Genomic DNA, 19,012 nt, shown 5'->3' on the forward strand with positions numbered 1-19,012 from the left:
TCGGATCTCTAATGCACGCATCTGCAACTCAAGCAAAGAGCTTGGCTGCGGGCGGCTGTGACCCTGCGAGAGGGTCCCTATGTCGAGGATCTGGTATCTGGGATACGGAAGGAGAGGGAGGAGTAGATGGAAAACGCGACGCTGGAGAATGGGTACGCTCTTCCAGAGCCAAGATCTACGCCTTTTGCTCATCCAACCTGGCTGTCTGTTCTGCGATTGCTCGCATCATCTGCTGGAACATGTCTGTAACACTCAAGCCTGGTGCCCTAGCTGGGCTGCCTGGTGCACTCTCGTCCCATGGTTCTTGGTCTCTCTCGTCGTCAAAGCTCGCCATAGCAGGAAAATGCACTTCCTTTCCAGAACGCAATCTCACCATCCACTATTTGTGTGGGAGACGTCCGGAGGCATCCGGAGGCTGAAAACCAACCGTCCTTCAAGGGACAAGAGTCACTCCGAAAGGGGTGGTCCACCGGCGTCTAAAAACCAACCACACGAGCGAGAAAAAATTCTGGTTTCTTTGCTGAATCTTTGTACTTGAAGTAGGCTCTGATACCACTGTAACGTGCGGAAGCTTCGGAGAAGAATCGGTAACTTCAATACTCAGAAAATCAGCACTCTTTTCGCGACAAAAATTAACGCACAAACTGAAAGGAGATGTGCAGAAAATAGAGAGAGGGAGAGAGAGATGGAGAGGACATAGTATTGGGTCCCAAATACCGTCTGTAGGGCCCCCACCACGGATGGTGTATTTGCTTTATTAGAATGATGTAAATCTGAAAGAAAATACAAAAATCTTGGACCTTTCTTGGCTGGGAATTCCCTGTCCTTGACCTGAAATCCTTCACCCCTTTGCTTAGCACCCTCTTGGCTTGTCTAGCCTCTTATGCTTGAGCTCTTGGGTGAAGAATGAGATGATTGAATGGAATTGTGGACTCAACCTTTTATACTACCCCGAAAATATTCACATAAAATGCTGCGCATCACTTTGCTGCATGGCGGGGCACTCATGCGCATGGGAAACAGGCTGGGCACTTAGGTGCCTGTTACCTGGGAGGCTGGGTACTGAATACCCCCTTTTCTGAAGGCTGGGCAGCCTGTATGGGCTGGCCCCATACTTGCTTTATACCTCTCCCAGGGCTAGATAACCAGTCGGCTACCCCCGGCCTGCCCCTGGGGCTGTCCTACAGCCCCCCCATGGCCTACCCATGGCTGGTGGGTACAGCCAGGGCCTTCCTGGCCCTCATGGGGGTGGTTTCACACCATTCCCATGCCCACTACGACTTGGGGTAACCCTATGGGCTGGCCCCTTGTCCTAAACACTAACTACTCTGTGATCTGGCATCCGGTACCATACCAGATACACAGTCACTGACATCATTCCAGAGGGAGACTCACAGCGCGGATTGGCACTGTTTCATGTGCAGGACAGTGCACACCTGACCTTAGACTCCTGTGCAGGACAATGCACACCTGACCTTGGACAACTAAGATGGATCCCTGGGGCTGACTCCTCCCGGACTGGGCTCACTGGGCTCACATGGGACCAGTTCACCATCCCAGGTCCTACACCTTCTGTACAGAAATGTCTACGTGGCATCCAAGTGCGGGATGCACATGACAATCAATCTGTGCTTGAGTCGCACCACCAGAAGCAAGGGTGGGAGGGGTGGCATTGGCTAGTGTAACAAGCCAATCCCAAAGATCCACGCCACAAGGCCGATTTCACCTTCACCTTCACCTTCCAGAGGGTGTAGTTGGAACCATCCAACTTGGCAGACTCAGCAAACATATGAAGAGAAGTTGGTGCAGCCATCACAAAAGCTTGGGCTCAATCTCAAAAAATGCACAAACTCTGAAGAAGAAGGGTCCTCCACAGGTACCAAGAGTGCTACCAAATCCTGCAACACCACAAGCCCCCTCTACAAAGGGGAAAGGGCCACTAGAGAGGAAAACGCAGCACAGAAGGCTGCTGTCCTGTAGAAAACAGGCCGCCTATGTCCACTCTCCAAGTGGGAGAAAACGCTGATCAGAAAACACCAGATGGCTACTGTTGGAGAAGCCGAAACTGGAGGAGAAGTGACCAGACGTTGCTGTCCAGAAAACGCAGCAGCAAGGGCTGTGGATCTGGGGGGAAAACGCAGAGAAGAAGGTGCTGAAAACAGGGCTGAATCTGGGGCAGCAAAGAGGTTGCTAAACTGCGAGCGATGATACCATGAAAGAGTGCACAGAGCGGAAGCAAAGTGGCACTAGAATGTGCTGAACAGAGAGTGCAAGAGAGAGAGAGAGAGAGAGAGATATGGAGAGAACTATGCTGAATATACTGAAGCAAAACAGTCCCAAGCAAGAGACACAGCTAGTCTCATAAGTGAGGGAGCAAAATATGTACAAGACTGAATGAGAAAAGAGAGGCCAGCACCCACTATTTATAGTAAGGGAATGCTGGCCGACTGGAGCTGCAAAACAGGCCGACTGAAGCTACTGGTAAATGCCAGAAAGGCTGGGAAAAATCCCAGAAAATAGTAGAAAAAGGGGTGGCCAGCCCACAAGCAAGGGCCATGCAAAAGGAACCAAATGAGCACCATAAAAGAGCAGAATCTGGGGATGAATATGCTAACACTTCCTCGGCGGCATCGCCTATGGGTGGATAAATAAGGGCCTACGGGCGACTATCTACAAACGGTGAAATTTGGTAACTATGGGAGGATCTTGGGCCAAAGGCCAGTTGAAAAAAAAAATGAGCCAAATTCGTTTGAAGAGGCTCATGAGGATGAGCAGTGGATGCAAGCCATGCAAAATGAGATGGATTCTATCCATAAAAACAACACATGGGAGGGACTTGCCTGCAGGCAAGAAGCCCATTGGCACAAAGTGGGTATACAAGTTGAAAAGAAAGTCTGATGGTAACATTGACAGGTACAAGGACAAGCTAGTGGCCACAGATTATGCCCAGAAAAAGAGCACTGATTATGATGACACTTTCACACCTACTTCTTGTATGGCCACAGTTAGATGTGTTGTTGCATTGGCTGCCCATCATTGTTGGACAGTGCATTTGTTAGACATAAAATCCGCTTGTCTCAATGGGGATTTACAGAAAGAAGTGTATGTAAATCAGCCCATTGGTTTTGTGATGCATGGTCATGAAAACAAAGTATGCAAGCTTTGAAAAGCACTTTATGGTCTCAAACAAGCTCCCCGAGCTTGGTACGAGAAGATACATACTTATTTGACCATGCAAGGTTTTCACAATAGTCCAATAGAGAGCACCCTCTATGTGAAAGAGGATCATGCCACTTTGATTATGCTCATTCTTTATGTGGATGACATGTTGCTAGCTAGGAATGATGTGGAGAAAATTTCAGCATTCAAAGCTGAACTGCAAACGTCATTTGAGATGACAGATTTGGGGTTGTTGCATTATTATTTGGGCATACAATTTGTGCAGACAGATGTTGGGATTTATGTACACCAATCAAAGTACATTCAAAAGCTGTTGCACAAATTTGGGTTTCAAGATTACAAGCCCATCTCTACTCCGATGGAGCCAGGGCTGAAAATGAGCATGTATGATGTTGGAGAGCCTTTTGATATGAGTGTTTACAGCCAAGAAGTGGACTCCCTCATATAGTTATGCAACACACACCCGGATATTCAGTTTGGGGTTTCCCAATGTGGCAAATTTATGCACAACCCAGGAACAAAGCATTGACAAGCAATGAAGCAGATCTTCTGCTATCTTTAGGGCTCCCTGGATCTCGTGCTGGTATATCCCAGGGAGGCAGCTTGCAGTTACATGCTTACAGTGATTCCAACTGGGCTGGTGACTATGATACACAGCAATCCACCGGTGGGAATTATTTCTTTTTGGGGCATTCATGCATATCATGGTTAAGCAAAAAAGCAGCCCACTGTTGCCACATCTACTTGTGAGGCTAAGTACAGGGCAGCCTTTACAACCACAACAGATTGTGTATGGCTGAGGAGATTGATGACTGATCTTCGTGAGTGTCAACAGACACCCACCACCATACTCACTAACAGTCAAGTGCTATAGCCGTGGCATGAAACCCAGTGTTTCATGCATGTACTAAGCACATAAAGATTCATTACCACTATGTTAGAGAGAGGATTCATGCAGGGGAGATCTCATTATCTTACTCCTCTACACAGGACAATGTTGCACATTGTTACGAAGGCGTTGGCTCAAGAGAAGTTTGAAGCTTTCCGCAAAGCTTTAGGCTTATCCTGTAGAGAGTGATCTGCTGTCAACCTTGTACAAGTTCACATTGCCACTACAGGAGGGATTTGTTGGCATATATGCTATGAGTAGTGCCACATGTGAACATGGGCTTACCAAGGCCACTTTTCTCCCTTTGGTTCCCCTTGGATATTTGGTGTGACCCCGGGCGAAGGAAATAACGTGCATGTAAGGACACCACATTTATTGTATTTCGATATTATGGAGTCAACCCCCAAGCTCCACACATTCTATGCTATCCATCTTTGTGTGAGCATCAATCACCATCTCTCTTGAGTGTTCTTGCTTTCTGCTGTTCATTCTCTGTGTGTCTATCTATGTGGAACCCTAACCCTAACAACTGTAGTACACTAGGGTTGCTGCTGTTGGAGGACCTTTGTCACCCCAAGGGCTTACTTGTACCGTACTTGCTTTTGAGGCCTGTGGTGTTACTTGGATTATGAGATCATTTGAGGGCTGCCTCCACCTTTGGATCTTATCCAAGGGGTACGTTGATCGTGCAGAGGACTCTTGAAGGCTGCAATCATTCCTAGCCTTCGTCCGGCAGCTTATGGAGCGTGACAGGAGCAAGGAGCACGCTGGAGATCTGCCTTTCTCTTGGCCACTGCCTGAACCTCGACAGGATACCATGAGAGAGGCACAGATTGAAGACATGGATTTCATAGGGTCACAGATGTCCTATGATGTGTGGATATCTTTTGGTACTTTGTATTTGGTTTTATGGACAACCTGGCCTTATTCCCTGTGTGGGAACAACAGAGGCCCCCAAAGCTTGTAACCAACAAATACTCCTTGGTATTATGACATATATTCCCAGGAGGGACCGGTCCATTCCGGTCCCAGAGTGGTCAAATTCTTATGAGTGCCAATTGGGTGCCTTTAACTTAAGTGTTTAATCGCATTAATAGTCATGTGTGAACCCCCGGATCAATCATACTTGGTCTATTTTCAGTTTTGTGCTTCGAAATAGTTCACAAATCACAATTTCATTAGTGCTATTCTCACATCCACAAGTAAAGGATCTGAGGCAAAGTCTCTGATCTTTAACTAACAAACTCGGATGAGATGCATTACCTTCGATGACTACTGACATATACTTTGTCTATTTTCAGTTTTGTGCTTCAAAATAGTTCAAGAATCATGATTTCATTACTGCTATTCTCACATCCACAAGTAAAGGCTTGTGAGGCAAAGTTCCACATCTTTGAGTTTTAACTAACAGGTTAGGATGAGATCCATTACCTTCGATGACTACTGACATATACTTTGTCTATTTTCAGTTTTGTGCTTCAAAATAGTTCAAGAATCATGATTTCATTATTGCTATTCTCACATCCACAAGTAAAGGCTTGTGAGGCAAAGTTCCACATCTTTGAGTTTTAACTAACAGGTTAGGATGAGATCCATTACCTTCGATGACTACCGACATATACAGACCACAGTGCTAGGAACACAAAGTAGAAAGCACCAGAATATTGAAGCCGTGGCAACAAAGGGCCTATGGGAACAGCTGCCAGCAACAGCCCATAAGCAACCTGCAAAAGTACAAATTTGTATTTATTTGAATTGCTAAACCAAGGACAAGAGCCTACAAAGCTAGCAAATAAATAACCACTGCCTCCAACTGCTGGCCTACTCTCTTCTCAGCTTCTTCGCCTTAATCTCCTCCAGCCTCTTTGCCCCCTCTCCTTCCTCATTCATGAGGTTTTACCCATCTTCCACCCCTTCTTCCTCATTCATGAGGTTTTGCACACATGTTTGAGGTGTTGCACACATGTTTCTATGCTCATGTACTTATTCAATCCATCTCATCAGATTTTTAACTCTAAAATACTTGAGCTTCTCTCAGCTTCACTGTAGAAGACTGCCCCAGCAAAGCGCCTCCCAACTCCTCTAACCAAGAAATTCCTAAAATGCATTCTTTTGACCGGAAAAGTGCAGCTCCTTTCTACTAAGTTCAGAGCTGTTGAATGCAACCTTGACAGTCTGCCTGTTCATGGACACATCCGTGACAACCTGCAAGCCACTCTTAGCAGTGAGCAAGGGTGTATCTGCAACATTCTCTGTTAGAACAAGGCTATTCTGCATCACGCTCTGCTAAAAAGCCACAGCACAGGTAGTACTCCATAAGTCATCTCACCAATGACTCACCAGACCATGTGATATTTGCTTGTGTTTTTTTTGTGGTGCACCCTGGTCACATGGTTCCCAAGGCTCGTTTCCTAGTCACCATGCATTCCCTGGAAGGGAACACTGACCCTCAGTGTTCACAAGCTTTTTGTTGAAAGTGATGGAATCAGCTACTACCTCAGCCTCGACCATTGCTAGAGTTAGCAGCCTCTCCCTAGTTCACGTCATTAACTCCTGCCATGAGGGACTTCTAAGGTAGTTTTCTCACAGTTGCCTCCTCTTGTTGGACGGCACCACCCGTCAATAGAGTCAGGTTTCCTTGCCTTCCTCATCAATGCCACACATGTAGACACGTAAGGCATTTGGTGAAAGAGTACCACCCATGCCCAGAACAAGTAGGTATCATATCATATCTAGAACCACAGCAAGAAGAGGCACGTGGAGAGATAGCAGGACTTCAAAACTTCAAAAATTGTCAGCACTGCCAGCATGGAGGGACCTCCCCCTCCCTCTACTCCAACTCCACCCCACAATTTGAGAGAACCACAGTAGCCATTCTGAGTATTCACTATTTACACCAAAATCATCTTTCAGCAATGGTGCAAAAGGCCAGGCCCAGACGAGGATGCTCGCAGCAAGCACCGAAATTGATGACCACCTTAATCACTGTGGCCACTCATGCTGGCTCTCCCACAAGCTCCTCCAGCTCCTCAGCCCGACATAATAATCCTATGAGGAGAAAAGATAGGCGTCATTGAGACTTGAAAAGGCACTGAATCAACATTCTAGCTTGATGGTTAGCCCTAGCAGGGAGTCTCCTCCAGCTGCCCTGCCCAATTCGCCTTAATCCCCTCCATGCAGGAGCTTCTCTTGCACTAATTACAGTTAGCTACTCAGTCCCTAGGGCCAATCATCTGCAAAAGATAAGGAGAAGAATTCCTTCTAATTCATTTGGCGGCTGCAACCTGACAAGTAGTATGTTCAATTAAAGAGGCCCTCTGTGGATGCTTGGATACTCATTGACAACTGCCAAGAATAAACCCGGGGTATCTTGCTCTGTTTCAACTTTGCCTTGCAAGAATTGATCATCAACTATCACTCAAGACTTGACAAAGTTGATAAGAGCTATCCACCTTCCTACTCTTGGCCGAGATTCTCGGTAAGAGATAGGGACTTGGGTTCAAGATTGCCAAGTGACTAGCGGTCTTTACCTTCAAGGCTGCCAAGACTAGACTAGTCATGCTCATGCTGCTCTCTACTTTCGCTTTCATTCTCACTCACTCAGATAAGTACTTCTGGCTCAAGATTAATGACAAACATGAGTGACAGAAGCATTGGGAATATGCTGTGTATTTGCAATGGAATTACAAGTGGTAAAATGGCTTGTGCAAATGTTTGCTTGCTTACAGGAAGATTGTACAACAATCGCAGTACATTCAAGACAGCACACTCAGAACTCTGAACAACCAGAACCTTGCCTAATGAGAATAGGCAGTTAGTGCCACATGGCACTCACTGATGTGATCCGCTCCGGCCTTCCTGAATTGTCTTCTGATTGGTCCTTCTCCTCGTTCTTGGATCACTTCAGCTGTGCTTCCTTGTGTGTTTTCTATGTTTCTTTGTGTGCTTCTTCGCAAGCCTTAGAAACTTAAGTCCACAGTCTTATTTAGCCGCTCATTGTCGGCCTTCGGCTTCTCTGAAGCTCTTCTCGTTGCCACATTCCCTATGCATATTCTAGTTTTTTGCAGCCAACCATTTGGCTCTCGGTCACTGGCTCTGATCCGGGCTTCCTCTAACTCCTCAGCTTCACGCCTTAGGCTTTCATCGTCCCAATTCCTTTGGGGACTGAGGCAGTAAGCATTAGGAAGGCTGCAAACTTCGTGTGCTGACTTCCCATTCAGCTTTCACAGCCCAAGCAATGAGCCTTGGTGGCTGGCAAGCTTGACAATATGTTAATCTACTAGTGCACTGCAACAACGGTAACATTTCACCTTTTGGCAGCCTCAGTGTACAGCAATACTCGATCTGGCATAGATGCAAGGGAGAATTACACTTATCAGCCAAGCAAGCATGGTCTATATTCAAAATCTTGCAATTTGAGGGGCTACTAGCTAGGCGCACTGACTGTGGAACATGCCACAAGTGATTATATGTCCTTGTTAGCTTCTAGCAGAGTTGCCCTCTACCAAATGCAGAACTCCATCCTTCGATTTCATTTTTCTGTGAAACGCGACATTGAGAGAAAGAGAGACATACCAGCTCTCTACCTGTTTTCCCCCACTGCCAATCGCCATCATGCTCAAGGGCAAGCTGCAGGTCTGATGATGACGATGCGCCATCGCCTCCTTGCGCCTCATCTTCAGGCCTTTTCGGCTGCTGCTGCTGCTCATTGTTGGCACCATGGCAGACATGTGTGCAAAGCTTCCCTGCATTTCTATGAGAATATCTGCTGCAGAAAAGAGAATAGCTTAGCTTTTCACTGGATAGTCCAGGAGGGGAAGCTTTGTATTCTTTCAGAAGGCGACGTTCTCCATGGATGGGGGCCGAGAGCCAGTGATGGCGAGGAGTGAAACAGCAGGAAGGGATGGAGTGGGAAAGAAGTTGTGAAAGAGCAGTGTGACACATGGTGTAGACAAGGTAGGTAATTAGACTGTTGTAGCCATCGTGGTCGGTATATCCTGAATCTTGCAATATGGTTATCCTGAATCTTGCAATATGGTTGAACGGGATTATTGTAAAATAATTTTATTCATAACTACGGGACTTGCTTACATGTTTCTAGTTTTATGTAGAATTTCACGATATAAATTAATATCACGTCCGATTCCCAAATAGGGGGCTACAATGATTTTAAAAAAATTAATTAGTTGGAGGAAAGGAATTAAAGAGTTATTTCCTAAGGTTTGAAGTGTCTGTTTTTTATGCAAAACTCTAAACCTTAATAAAAGTACTCCAATATGATGTTTTGCGCATCAATTAATTTCTCATCATATTCTATCGCTTTTTTTTGGTTTTTTTTGGGCTGTAAGGTTTGTGTAATAGAAACAAATCTTTTGCAAACTTCTTAGAAAAAGCAAGTTCAACAATTGTTGTTTTGGCATGCATTTCTTCTATGCTCCAACCCATGTGACACTTCTCTCTCTGGTACTCAAGCTTCCTTTGGCGTGTAGGTACTAAAGCTTCACGCTTTACTTTCACACATGAGATGCAACGCATATCTTCCATGGACTTTGTTCTTGCTAGACGAGAACATGAATTATACTAACTCCTTTTGAGAACTAGCTGTTTTGAAGGCACATGTTGTACAAAAGTTGAATGGGCTTCCTTAAGTGCTATGCTAGAGAAAGTTTTTTTATTTATTTCCAATTGCTCCCAATGGAAATCTAATGGTAGGAATGGAGTAGAGATTTGTTGGACATGTTTGGGTGGAATATAAAACATGCACTTTCTTAGTGTGGTTAGAAGAAGTAGATTGCTCAAAGAAATTTCAAAGATGGAAGCTTGAGAAGTTGAAATTTGCATTATTTGAGCAAGACATATGTGAGCATTGCAAACAAGAGCTATAACGCATTGCTAGAGACAAGATTAATGCTAATCACTATGTGATTAAGATGTAAAATAGTAATATCAAACATTCTTTGTCCCCCCTTGATGGAGACACATATACATCATCGATGGCTAGAGACAAGCAAATGTGAGGCAGTCAAAGAAAAGCCGAGAGTAGAAGTGCGAACAACGTAAGCGACAACAACCAAGAAAAGGAATTAGGAAGGATTAAGGCTAAGTAAGGAAATAAGAGAAAAGTAAGGGAGACATTCACAAAGATGAAGAAAACAAGGAAAGGAGGATATTAATCGAACTTGGGAAACAAAAATTAGAAGAAAAGAATGAGAAGCAATGATTGAAGGAAAAATGGTCTGAAAGGGCAACAAAAGAAATAGCAGACCACCTTAGCCAGGAAGGGTAGGAAAGCCTGAGACGAGAAAGTTCAAAAAGCTAGGAAGCTTTGAAGCAATGAGCAAGCCAACAAAAAGGACATCTCTAAAATATTGGAGTTTAAGGGTACAAGCAAAAGAATGGCCCTAAAGCTCAAAATAAGATAAACCAAATATTAAGTAGTTCAAGGGAGGCAACACAAACGAAAGTTGTCTAGGAAAAGGAGGGGTTAGAGGTGAGCCAAAAAAAGTAGACAAAACAAGGAAAAGTTGGGGAATAATTCAAGGATCTCAAGCTATCGGTAAAAACCATAGGGTAACTAATTTGAATGGCGCCAAGTTGTCTAGATTACTTGCAAGAGCAAGGGGATTTGGTTGAAAAAGTTGGCAAGCCATGAAAAGGAAAGGGTAAGGCATAGAAGCACGAGAGGCAAATGAGAGGGAAATATGAAAGGATCACAAGGTATTCTCTATTAGTCAATAAAGTCCACTAATCCATAACAACATAGTCCTAATAATAGTCGTGAAATGCAAAGGGATCAAAATAGAAGGTGTCATCATTGATGGAGGGGGCATGATGAACATCATGAATGAACACTCAAAGGAAGCTAAAGTTAAAGAAGTTGAAGGAAGCTCCTTTTTTAGTAAGAATGGAAGACCAAAGAATAGTGCAACCTCTTAGGAATGATTGAGCAAGTGCACATTAACATAGAAGGATTGGATTTCCAAGGAACAACATTCATCATAATGGATGTTGCCACAACAATATCCTAATGGATATTGGAACAACAATATCCTAATTGGAAAGATCTTGGTTGCTCATAACAAGTAAGATGGTGTGTGATCAAGGCAATAATTAGTTGACACTTTGAGACCAAGAAAGAACAATCATAATATCCACAAATCATAAGAACATGGAAAGAGAGATCAGGCCTACGCTAGATGTTGACCAAAGAAATCAAGGAGAAAATTTTATTGGCATTAGATATCATATGGGTGGGGGATATCGACTTATACACAATAGTAGCTAACCTAAAGTAGCAAAAGGAATAATGAAGAATATACCCATAATATTTTCAAGAATCAAACAAAGGAGAGAGGGAAGTGAAAATGCTTAGCGAGGAGCAATCTTGGGAAACACATCCCCCTAAGGATCAAGAGACTTGAGAATTCAATCTAGGCACAGAAGAAGAACCTCAAACAATGATTCTACATAAGAATTTACCAAATCAATTTGAAGAAAAAGTGGAAGCACTGTTCAGAGAGATTGAAGATGTGTTCGCATGGGAGCACATTGTTCAAAGAGTTCAAAGATGTGTTTGCATGGGAGTTCAAAGATGTGTTCACATGGGAGCACATTGATATGAAAGGAGTGGATCCCCAAGTATGCCAACATTGAATTCCACTCAAATGGGATGCTTGACCGATAAGGATGCAGATTTACCAATCTGAAGCCGAGAAGGTCAAGGAATATGTTAAAAACCTGAGTTTATTTCAAAGGTTTCAAGTAGTGATGAGTGGTTGTCATAGTACCCAATAAAAGTGGTAAGCTTAAGGTCCATACATTTGATGTGCTCAAATGCATTAGCTCTCATATTCATGTGGCATGCCTACTGAGCAACTTCATATGGTAGTCGAGGTGAGGAGAGGCGATTTGGTAAGGGACATGCCCATGAGAACATGAGGATGGGAATAGGATGGACATCAGATGTAGGCAGATTTCAGCACGGTTTGGGCAATTTTTAGGGCTCTGTGTAGAGCCCTAGATCAGACACAACCAGCCGCCAATGCCCATGGAGGGTCTCACTGAAATGAGAAAAGCAATGAAAGATGTTTTGGAACATACACAATGGTGAAAGAGTCAAGAAGAATGAATACACAGGTGGGCAATCTCTCGTGTATATGGTTGCAACAAGAGAGAGAGCTCTTGAAAACGAGTCTTAGGGGGACTTTTTATAGGTGAGAAGTTTTTCCTTTAGAATTATCCTTCCCTCTAAGGACTCTCCTCATTCTCATCTGATGGTGGATGGTGGATGGGAGACTTTCTCCCCACAGCAAGCTCGTCGCGCAGCAGTAGCAGCCTGCCCGATGACACAAGCGCCCCAGAGGACATCCAACGTGGACCGCGATGTAACGATTCCCATAGAGAACTGTAACTCGCATTTGCTTTAGGATCATCATGCAGTGTGTTCAAGAGATTTGGCGGGCTAACTCTATCCTAGTGGGGCCCTCCTCGTCCAACCCTCTTTCCCTTCATGCAGAGGGCCCCTTGCCTCAAATGCATAGCTACCAAGCATTTCTGAAACGTGTTTCCTTACTGGTTCAGAAATGTTTCCTAAGTTTCATAAACGTTTCATAGGGGGGAGGCGGCGAACGGGGGTACCAAGGGAAAAAAATCTTATATATGCTACCTATTTTATGCTAGAATGCCATACAAAGTATGGAAGCTATGAAACAATCAACTTTAATAGAAAACATCTACAAATGCCATAAGCCTCATAAACCTTTGTGTGTGGAAGTTCAATGCCTAAACCATAAAGCTCAAGTAGTGAGTGCTTGTCATACCCAATAAAAGTGAAAAACTTGGGGTCTGTGTGGAATCTCAATGCCTAGACCATAAAGCATTTCCACTACCCTTTGTTGATACAATGTCAGATGAGGTAGTGGGTCACAAAATGTATAGCATTATGGCTAGGTATAGTGGCTATAATCAAAAAGTGGGGAGCTTACATCATATATTAAGTAACACCTTTTAAGATTTGCTACTCAATCCACATTTTAAAGATGCATGATGGAGAGCTTCTTGGACTTCTTTTGCAAATTTTGTGGTAATCTTTGGAGATGACTTTATAGCCTTCTCTAAGATGGTAGAGCATGTGGTATGTTTTGTGAAAGATCTTTTAGAGATGCATGGAGAAGAAGATATCACTTTAATCCTGCTAAGTGTATGTTCTGTGTCTATAAGGTTTTGAATCCTTGTATGGTTCCTCGTCTCATATTGGTTCATAAGAACTTGCAATGCTTCAGAAGCTATGGTTGTATGTTGAATTAGGGTCATCACCAAATCAGTGACACAAGTGACGATGGCACATAACATATCTGTATTTGTTCACCTCCACACCAAAGAAAGAGCAAGATCGAACAATATTATGGTGTGTAGTGGATGATCCAGAGTAGGAACCATCTTTGCATCAACCCCTATTTGCGATTTCCCATAACTTATATAAACCAAGAATAGACCTAATCTTGAACTTCTAGAGAGTATAATGAAGGACACGCACGAGTGACTACATTATTTGGAGGTTGGGTTATCTCTCCAAATCTACCTTCAAATAGAAAACTACCAAAATAATCTTTTCCTAGAGCCTATGCTCTGATACCATGTAAGCAAACATGTAAGCAAACACAATAGTGGAAGCAAGATTAACATAATACAAAGCATTGAATTGTAGAAAGAAGTGGAGCGTAAATAATATTATTTCTTATGAATAATATTATTGTTTTGATACCATGTAAGTAACTACAATAGTGGAAGTAGGATTAACATAATGTAAAGCATTGAATTGTAGAAAGAAGTGAAAGTAGGATTAACATAATGCAAAGCATTGAATTGTAGAAAGAAGTGGAGGGTAAATAATATTATTGCTTGTAAACATTGATTACAAATTGATGGTTGTCTTCCCACCCGTGCGCTCTGGGAGTTTTGATGACGATTTAGACAGACTTTGAACGAAGGATATTTTGCTTGCAAAAGTGCTTGAACACAATGAACTCGATGATAAACAGACTACCAAACTAGTCTATATAAAGTACCCTGGGTCGACATGGATGTAGGTCAACCATGTCCATGTCGACCCATGACTTGGTCTAAAATAACCAACCAACCATATCATCCAACTAGGACCATATTAAACTCTACAATAAAGTCCCATAGTGTCTTGCGCAGCTCCAATGACCATATGAGACCATCTGGAACCTCAAATGGGCCCTGTAAAACCCAAGAACAGTGTGTCCTCAGTTTGTTATCTAACGCTCATCAATGCGGTTACATAACCCACACAAGCATGCATCCTACTTGGTAGAGTGCTCATACTCACCAATGCAGTCACATAGCCTGCACGTGCATGTATCCTACTTGGTAGAGTGCCAAGTCTACATAAGCCACCGTCTCCTAACTATTTGGCCACATTTGAACACCATCCAATGTGTCTAAATTGGGAAGTGTCTAAATTGGGAACTGCCTCGGCAAGTGCTCATCACCACAAAATGCAACTCCTCATATAGGACGCCTAAAAGAATAGAGCACAACATCTATTAAAGCGTGCAATAGTAACAACACGAGGGTGGAGCAATGAGCAAATGCTTTTTGAACACACCCAAACTTAGTTATCATCGACTCATAGAGAAACCATGGCATACTTCTTGTGGAATTATCATGGCGATGCTTTTTCTTCAGCCCATTTGGTGGCATAATCTATAGCTACCATAATGTATTTGTTCCTCCTTGAGTTAATGTCTTCATTAAATCCTTGTAAAAGTAACATCCATCTCATTATTCTTGCCTAGATGACTCCATGGTGGTCTATGCTTTCTTGTAATTTAAGAACTTGTGACTTGCAAAAAGAAAACTAGGAAAATCCAAGCTTCCCTATTTTGTGAGGAGTAATTCATGGAATTTATATTCTCATATTTTTATTTATTATGAATTCTCCTAGACAGGTTTAGTGTCTAAATTGGGAACTGCCTCGGCAAGTGCTCATCACCACAAAATGCAACTCCTCATATAGGACGCCTAAAAGAATAGAGCACAACATCTATTAAAGCGTGCAATAGTAACAACACGAAGGTGGAGCAATGAGCAAACGCTTTTTGAACACACCCAAACTTGGTTATCATCGACTCATAGAGAAACCATGGCATACTTCTTGTGGAATTATCATGGCGATGCTTTTTCTTCAGCCCATTTGGTGGCATAATCTATAGCTACCATAATGTATTTGTTCCTCCTTGAGTTAATGTCTTCATTAAATCCTTGTAAAAGTAACATCCATCTCATTATTCTTGCCTAGATGACTCCATGGTGGTCTATGCTTTCTTGTAATTTAAGAACTTGTGACTTGCAAAAAGAAAACTAGGAAAATCCAAGCTTCCCTATTTTGTGAGGAGTAATTCATGGAATTTATATTCTCATATTTTTATTTATTATGAATTCTCCTAGACAGGTTTAGTGTCTAAATTGGGAACTGCCTCGGCAAGTGCTCATCACCACAAAATGCAACTCCTCATATAGGACGCCTAAAAGAATAGAGCACAACATCTATTAAAGCGTGCAATAGTAACAACACGAGGGTGGAGCAATGAGCAAACGCTTTTTGAACACACCCAAACTTGGTTATCATCGACTCATAGAGAAACCATGGCATACTTCTTGTGGAATTATCATGGCGATGCTTTTTCTTCAGCCCATTTGGTGGCATAATCTATAGCTACCATAATGTATTTGTTCCTCCTTGAGTTAATGTCTTCATTAAATCCTTGTAAAAGTAACATCCATCTCATTATTCTTGCCTAGATGACTCCATGGTGGTCTATGCTTTCTTGTAATTTAAGAACTTGTGACTTGCAAAAAGAAAACTAGGAAAATCCAAGCTTCCCTATTTTGTGAGGAGTAATTCATGGAATTTATATTCTCATATTTTTATTTATTATGAATTCTCCTAGACAGGTTTAGATTAGGACACCTTTCTAAATCCGAATGATTATAGCCTATTTCGAACATATATGAGTGACTCCGTATATGCATGATAGTATTAGATGCATCATTTTAAGTATCTAGATTTTAAGTGGATTTTGTATTGGTAATTTAATCAATTTATTTATTTATTTATTGACATAGTTAATGTAAGTGTAGATCCTTGGGTTGGATAATGGAGGCGAGCTAGTGGGGTCATGTAGATTTTGAGATGCTCAACTTTAAGCATCGGTAGATTATTATTTCATCATACGCGAGACACTATTTATTCCATTTTGGGTGGTGTCCATATTATTCTATGGAAGCGGATAATTATTTATATTGGACAAGTGAAAAATCTTTAATAAATATTTTATTTTTAATACAAAGGTTGTAATTATTTACATTGGGCAAGTGAAAGCTCTCTAATAGACATTTGATTTTTGGTACAAAGGTTGTAAATAATACTTGGTCATAAGGTCATTATCCAATTTTAGAAGAAAATCTTGTATGTAAAGTAAAGCAAGCTATTTTTTATTGAGATGTATTTTGAGCCCCAAAAACCTTGGGGCATGTTATGAGCAGTTCAAAAAATTTATATTCCCATGCTTTTATTTATTATAAATTCTCCTAGACAAGTTTAGATTGGGGTGACTTTCTAAATCCAAGTGAGCTAAGCCTACTTTGAACATACATGGGTGACTCTATATATACATGATAGTATTGGTTGCATCATTTTAATTATTTAGATTTTATATAGATATCTTCATTGGTAATTGAATCAATTAATTTATTAATTGATTGACGTAGTTGATGTAAGTGCAAATCCTTGGGTTGGATAATGGAGGTGATGGAGTTAGGCACATTTTGAGATGCTCGACTTTGCGCATCACTAGATTATTATTTCATTATGTGGGACACCTGTCACATATGGGCAATGTCCATATTATTCGTAGTGGATAATTATTTACATTGGATAAGTGAAAGCTCTCTTATAGACATTTGATTTTTGGTACAAAGGTTGTAAATGATACTTGGTCATAAGGTTATTATCCAATTTAGAAGAAGAGCTTGTACATAAAGTAAAGCAAGCTATTTTTGCTAGAGATATATTTTAACCCCTAAAAAGCTAATCAATTAAAATACACCAAGAGGAAGCACCAAGAGGAAGAATGGGCTTACTCTTGTGTGGGGGAAAATCGGACCCAATATTTTGTTCTTGTCTCTACTTGTTTATTTTTTTGTATTTTAATATTTAAAGGATCCTTGTCTCCCAACACCCTTGGATTGCGCTAGTATAATCCTAATAGCCAGACTCAAAGCATCTACATAGATATGGAAGTCTTGGCTACCTTAGAATAAGAGATTAATGGCTAGCTTCTTTAAGATCTGGAATGCCTTCTCCTCACTTGGCCTCCCCATTGAAATTAAAGCTCATCATGTTTAATAAGCTCATGCAAAAGGAATGGTATGGAAGCTTATGTAACGTACAAATGACCTGACATGAGTAAAGTTGGTAGCTACTGTTGTTAATCCCAATTTGGATTAACAAACATGATCCTCAATTGAGGACATTAATAAGTGTCATGAAACGGCACTATAAAAGTTGTACATTATGAGATATTGGCCACCTAAGGCCTAGTAAGTGAGTTTTGGGCTCCCAAGTGTGAATAAGGACCAAATGTATATAAGGCATTTTCTCATAATGAAAAGACACAATCCCCTTTGTGTTATAGAGAGCTCTCCCTTGTGTCTTGAGAGAGATTGAAGGTGTGAGAGCATTCTAGCATTGTGCCTCTTTCATGCTTGTGTGAGAAAGAGTGATTGCCTTATGCGACGGTGTGAGCGACTCTACGGTGACAGCGTGGAGGTGGATCTTAACAAGTGAGCTTGGAGGCCTCAAGGGACTCAAGTTCGAAGCATTGGTAATTACCCTATGACAATTGTGGTCTATTGCTCATCCTTTAGGTGAATGTGTAGAGTTCCCTCTTGGAGGTGAGGTAGCCTATAACATTTTTGGCGCCACTGCCAGGGAAACACCTTTGTTTCTTCTATCCTCTTGGAGTTTCAGCTCCCATTGCATAAGATTCATTATTGCCCTTGCATTCTAGTAGTGCATTGTGTGGAAAATGAATGGATAAGATGTGTGTGATAGGAAAAAATTGTGAGAAATTGGTTGTGATGTTGTGTATGTTTGTGTGGTGAAGAGGTTTTAGGATAAGGCTTCATTGTTTGTTCTTGTTAATTTTGATATTCGCATCACTGAAAACACTAATGTGAATGAGCAGGTTGGTGTTTGATTTTCTTTCCTTTTCAAAAAATTCATAAAAACAAAAAACATAAGGGACCATTGACTGTGCCAAGAACTTGCATTTCATTCCTTAAGAGTGGCACAATCGATCTGGTATCAATTGGATAAGTATTATGCACCCAAAATCACAAACTTTCAACGCCAGAAGTTCCACGTGAAATTGCAGAAAAAATGTTTATGCCGTAAACCATTTCGTGCTGTTTCACACGCGACGAAATTGCTCACGAAATCAGTGCCACAATTAACACCAAAAATCACGGGATTGTCTTTCTAAAAATAAAAAACCTTATTGTGATGCCTCTGACACCGTGAAGTCTGCCAAAATTTTTGAGCACGTGAAAGTTTAATAAAGCGTTCATGACGTGAAACATTCTGAAGCTATTCACGGCATGAAACCCCTTAGTTCATGACATGAATCCTTTTGAAATTGTTCATGGCGTGTGTTAATCCCATTTGGATTAACACCATGATCCTCAATTGAGGACATTAATAAGTGTCATGTAAAGGCACTATAAGGGTTGTACATTATGAGACATTGGCCACCCAAGGCCTAGTTAGTAAGTTTTGGGTGCCCAAGTGTGAATAAGGGCCAATTGTATATAATGTATTTTCTCATAATGAAAGGAGACAATCCCCTTTGTGCTATT

The 19,012-nt window shown here is 41.9% G+C and overlaps 1 protein-coding gene across 5 annotated transcripts in view; it reads right to left on the bottom strand.

Annotated features, from left to right (window-relative positions):
• Positions 1 to 9,114, bottom strand: part of LOC147623585 (signal peptide peptidase 2-like) — a 110,903-nt gene extending 101,789 nt beyond the window's left edge. For 2 of the 5 annotated variants that reach the window (XM_086820162.1, XM_086820161.1), the window contains exons 1-2: positions 8,645 to 9,113; positions 5,669 to 5,793 (exon numbers count right to left, since the gene is read on the bottom strand). In XM_086820162.1, the coding sequence (XP_086676288.1) occupies positions 5,669 to 5,793; positions 8,645 to 9,013 (494 nt within the window). In that variant the 5' untranslated portion in view covers positions 9,014 to 9,113. Of the gene's footprint in view, positions 1 to 5,668; positions 5,794 to 8,644 lie in introns of all 5 variants that reach the window. The other 3 variants (XM_086820163.1, XM_086820164.1, XM_086820166.1) reach the window with 3 other exon arrangements.
• Positions 9,115 to 19,012: the final 9,898 nt, after the last annotated feature.

This window comes from Cibotium barometz, chromosome 26 (assembly GCF_041138505.1).
Source record: "Cibotium barometz isolate CiBa-2024 chromosome 26, ASM4113850v1, whole genome shotgun sequence".
NCBI classification, from domain to species: domain Eukaryota; kingdom Viridiplantae; phylum Streptophyta; class Polypodiopsida; order Cyatheales; family Cibotiaceae; genus Cibotium; species Cibotium barometz.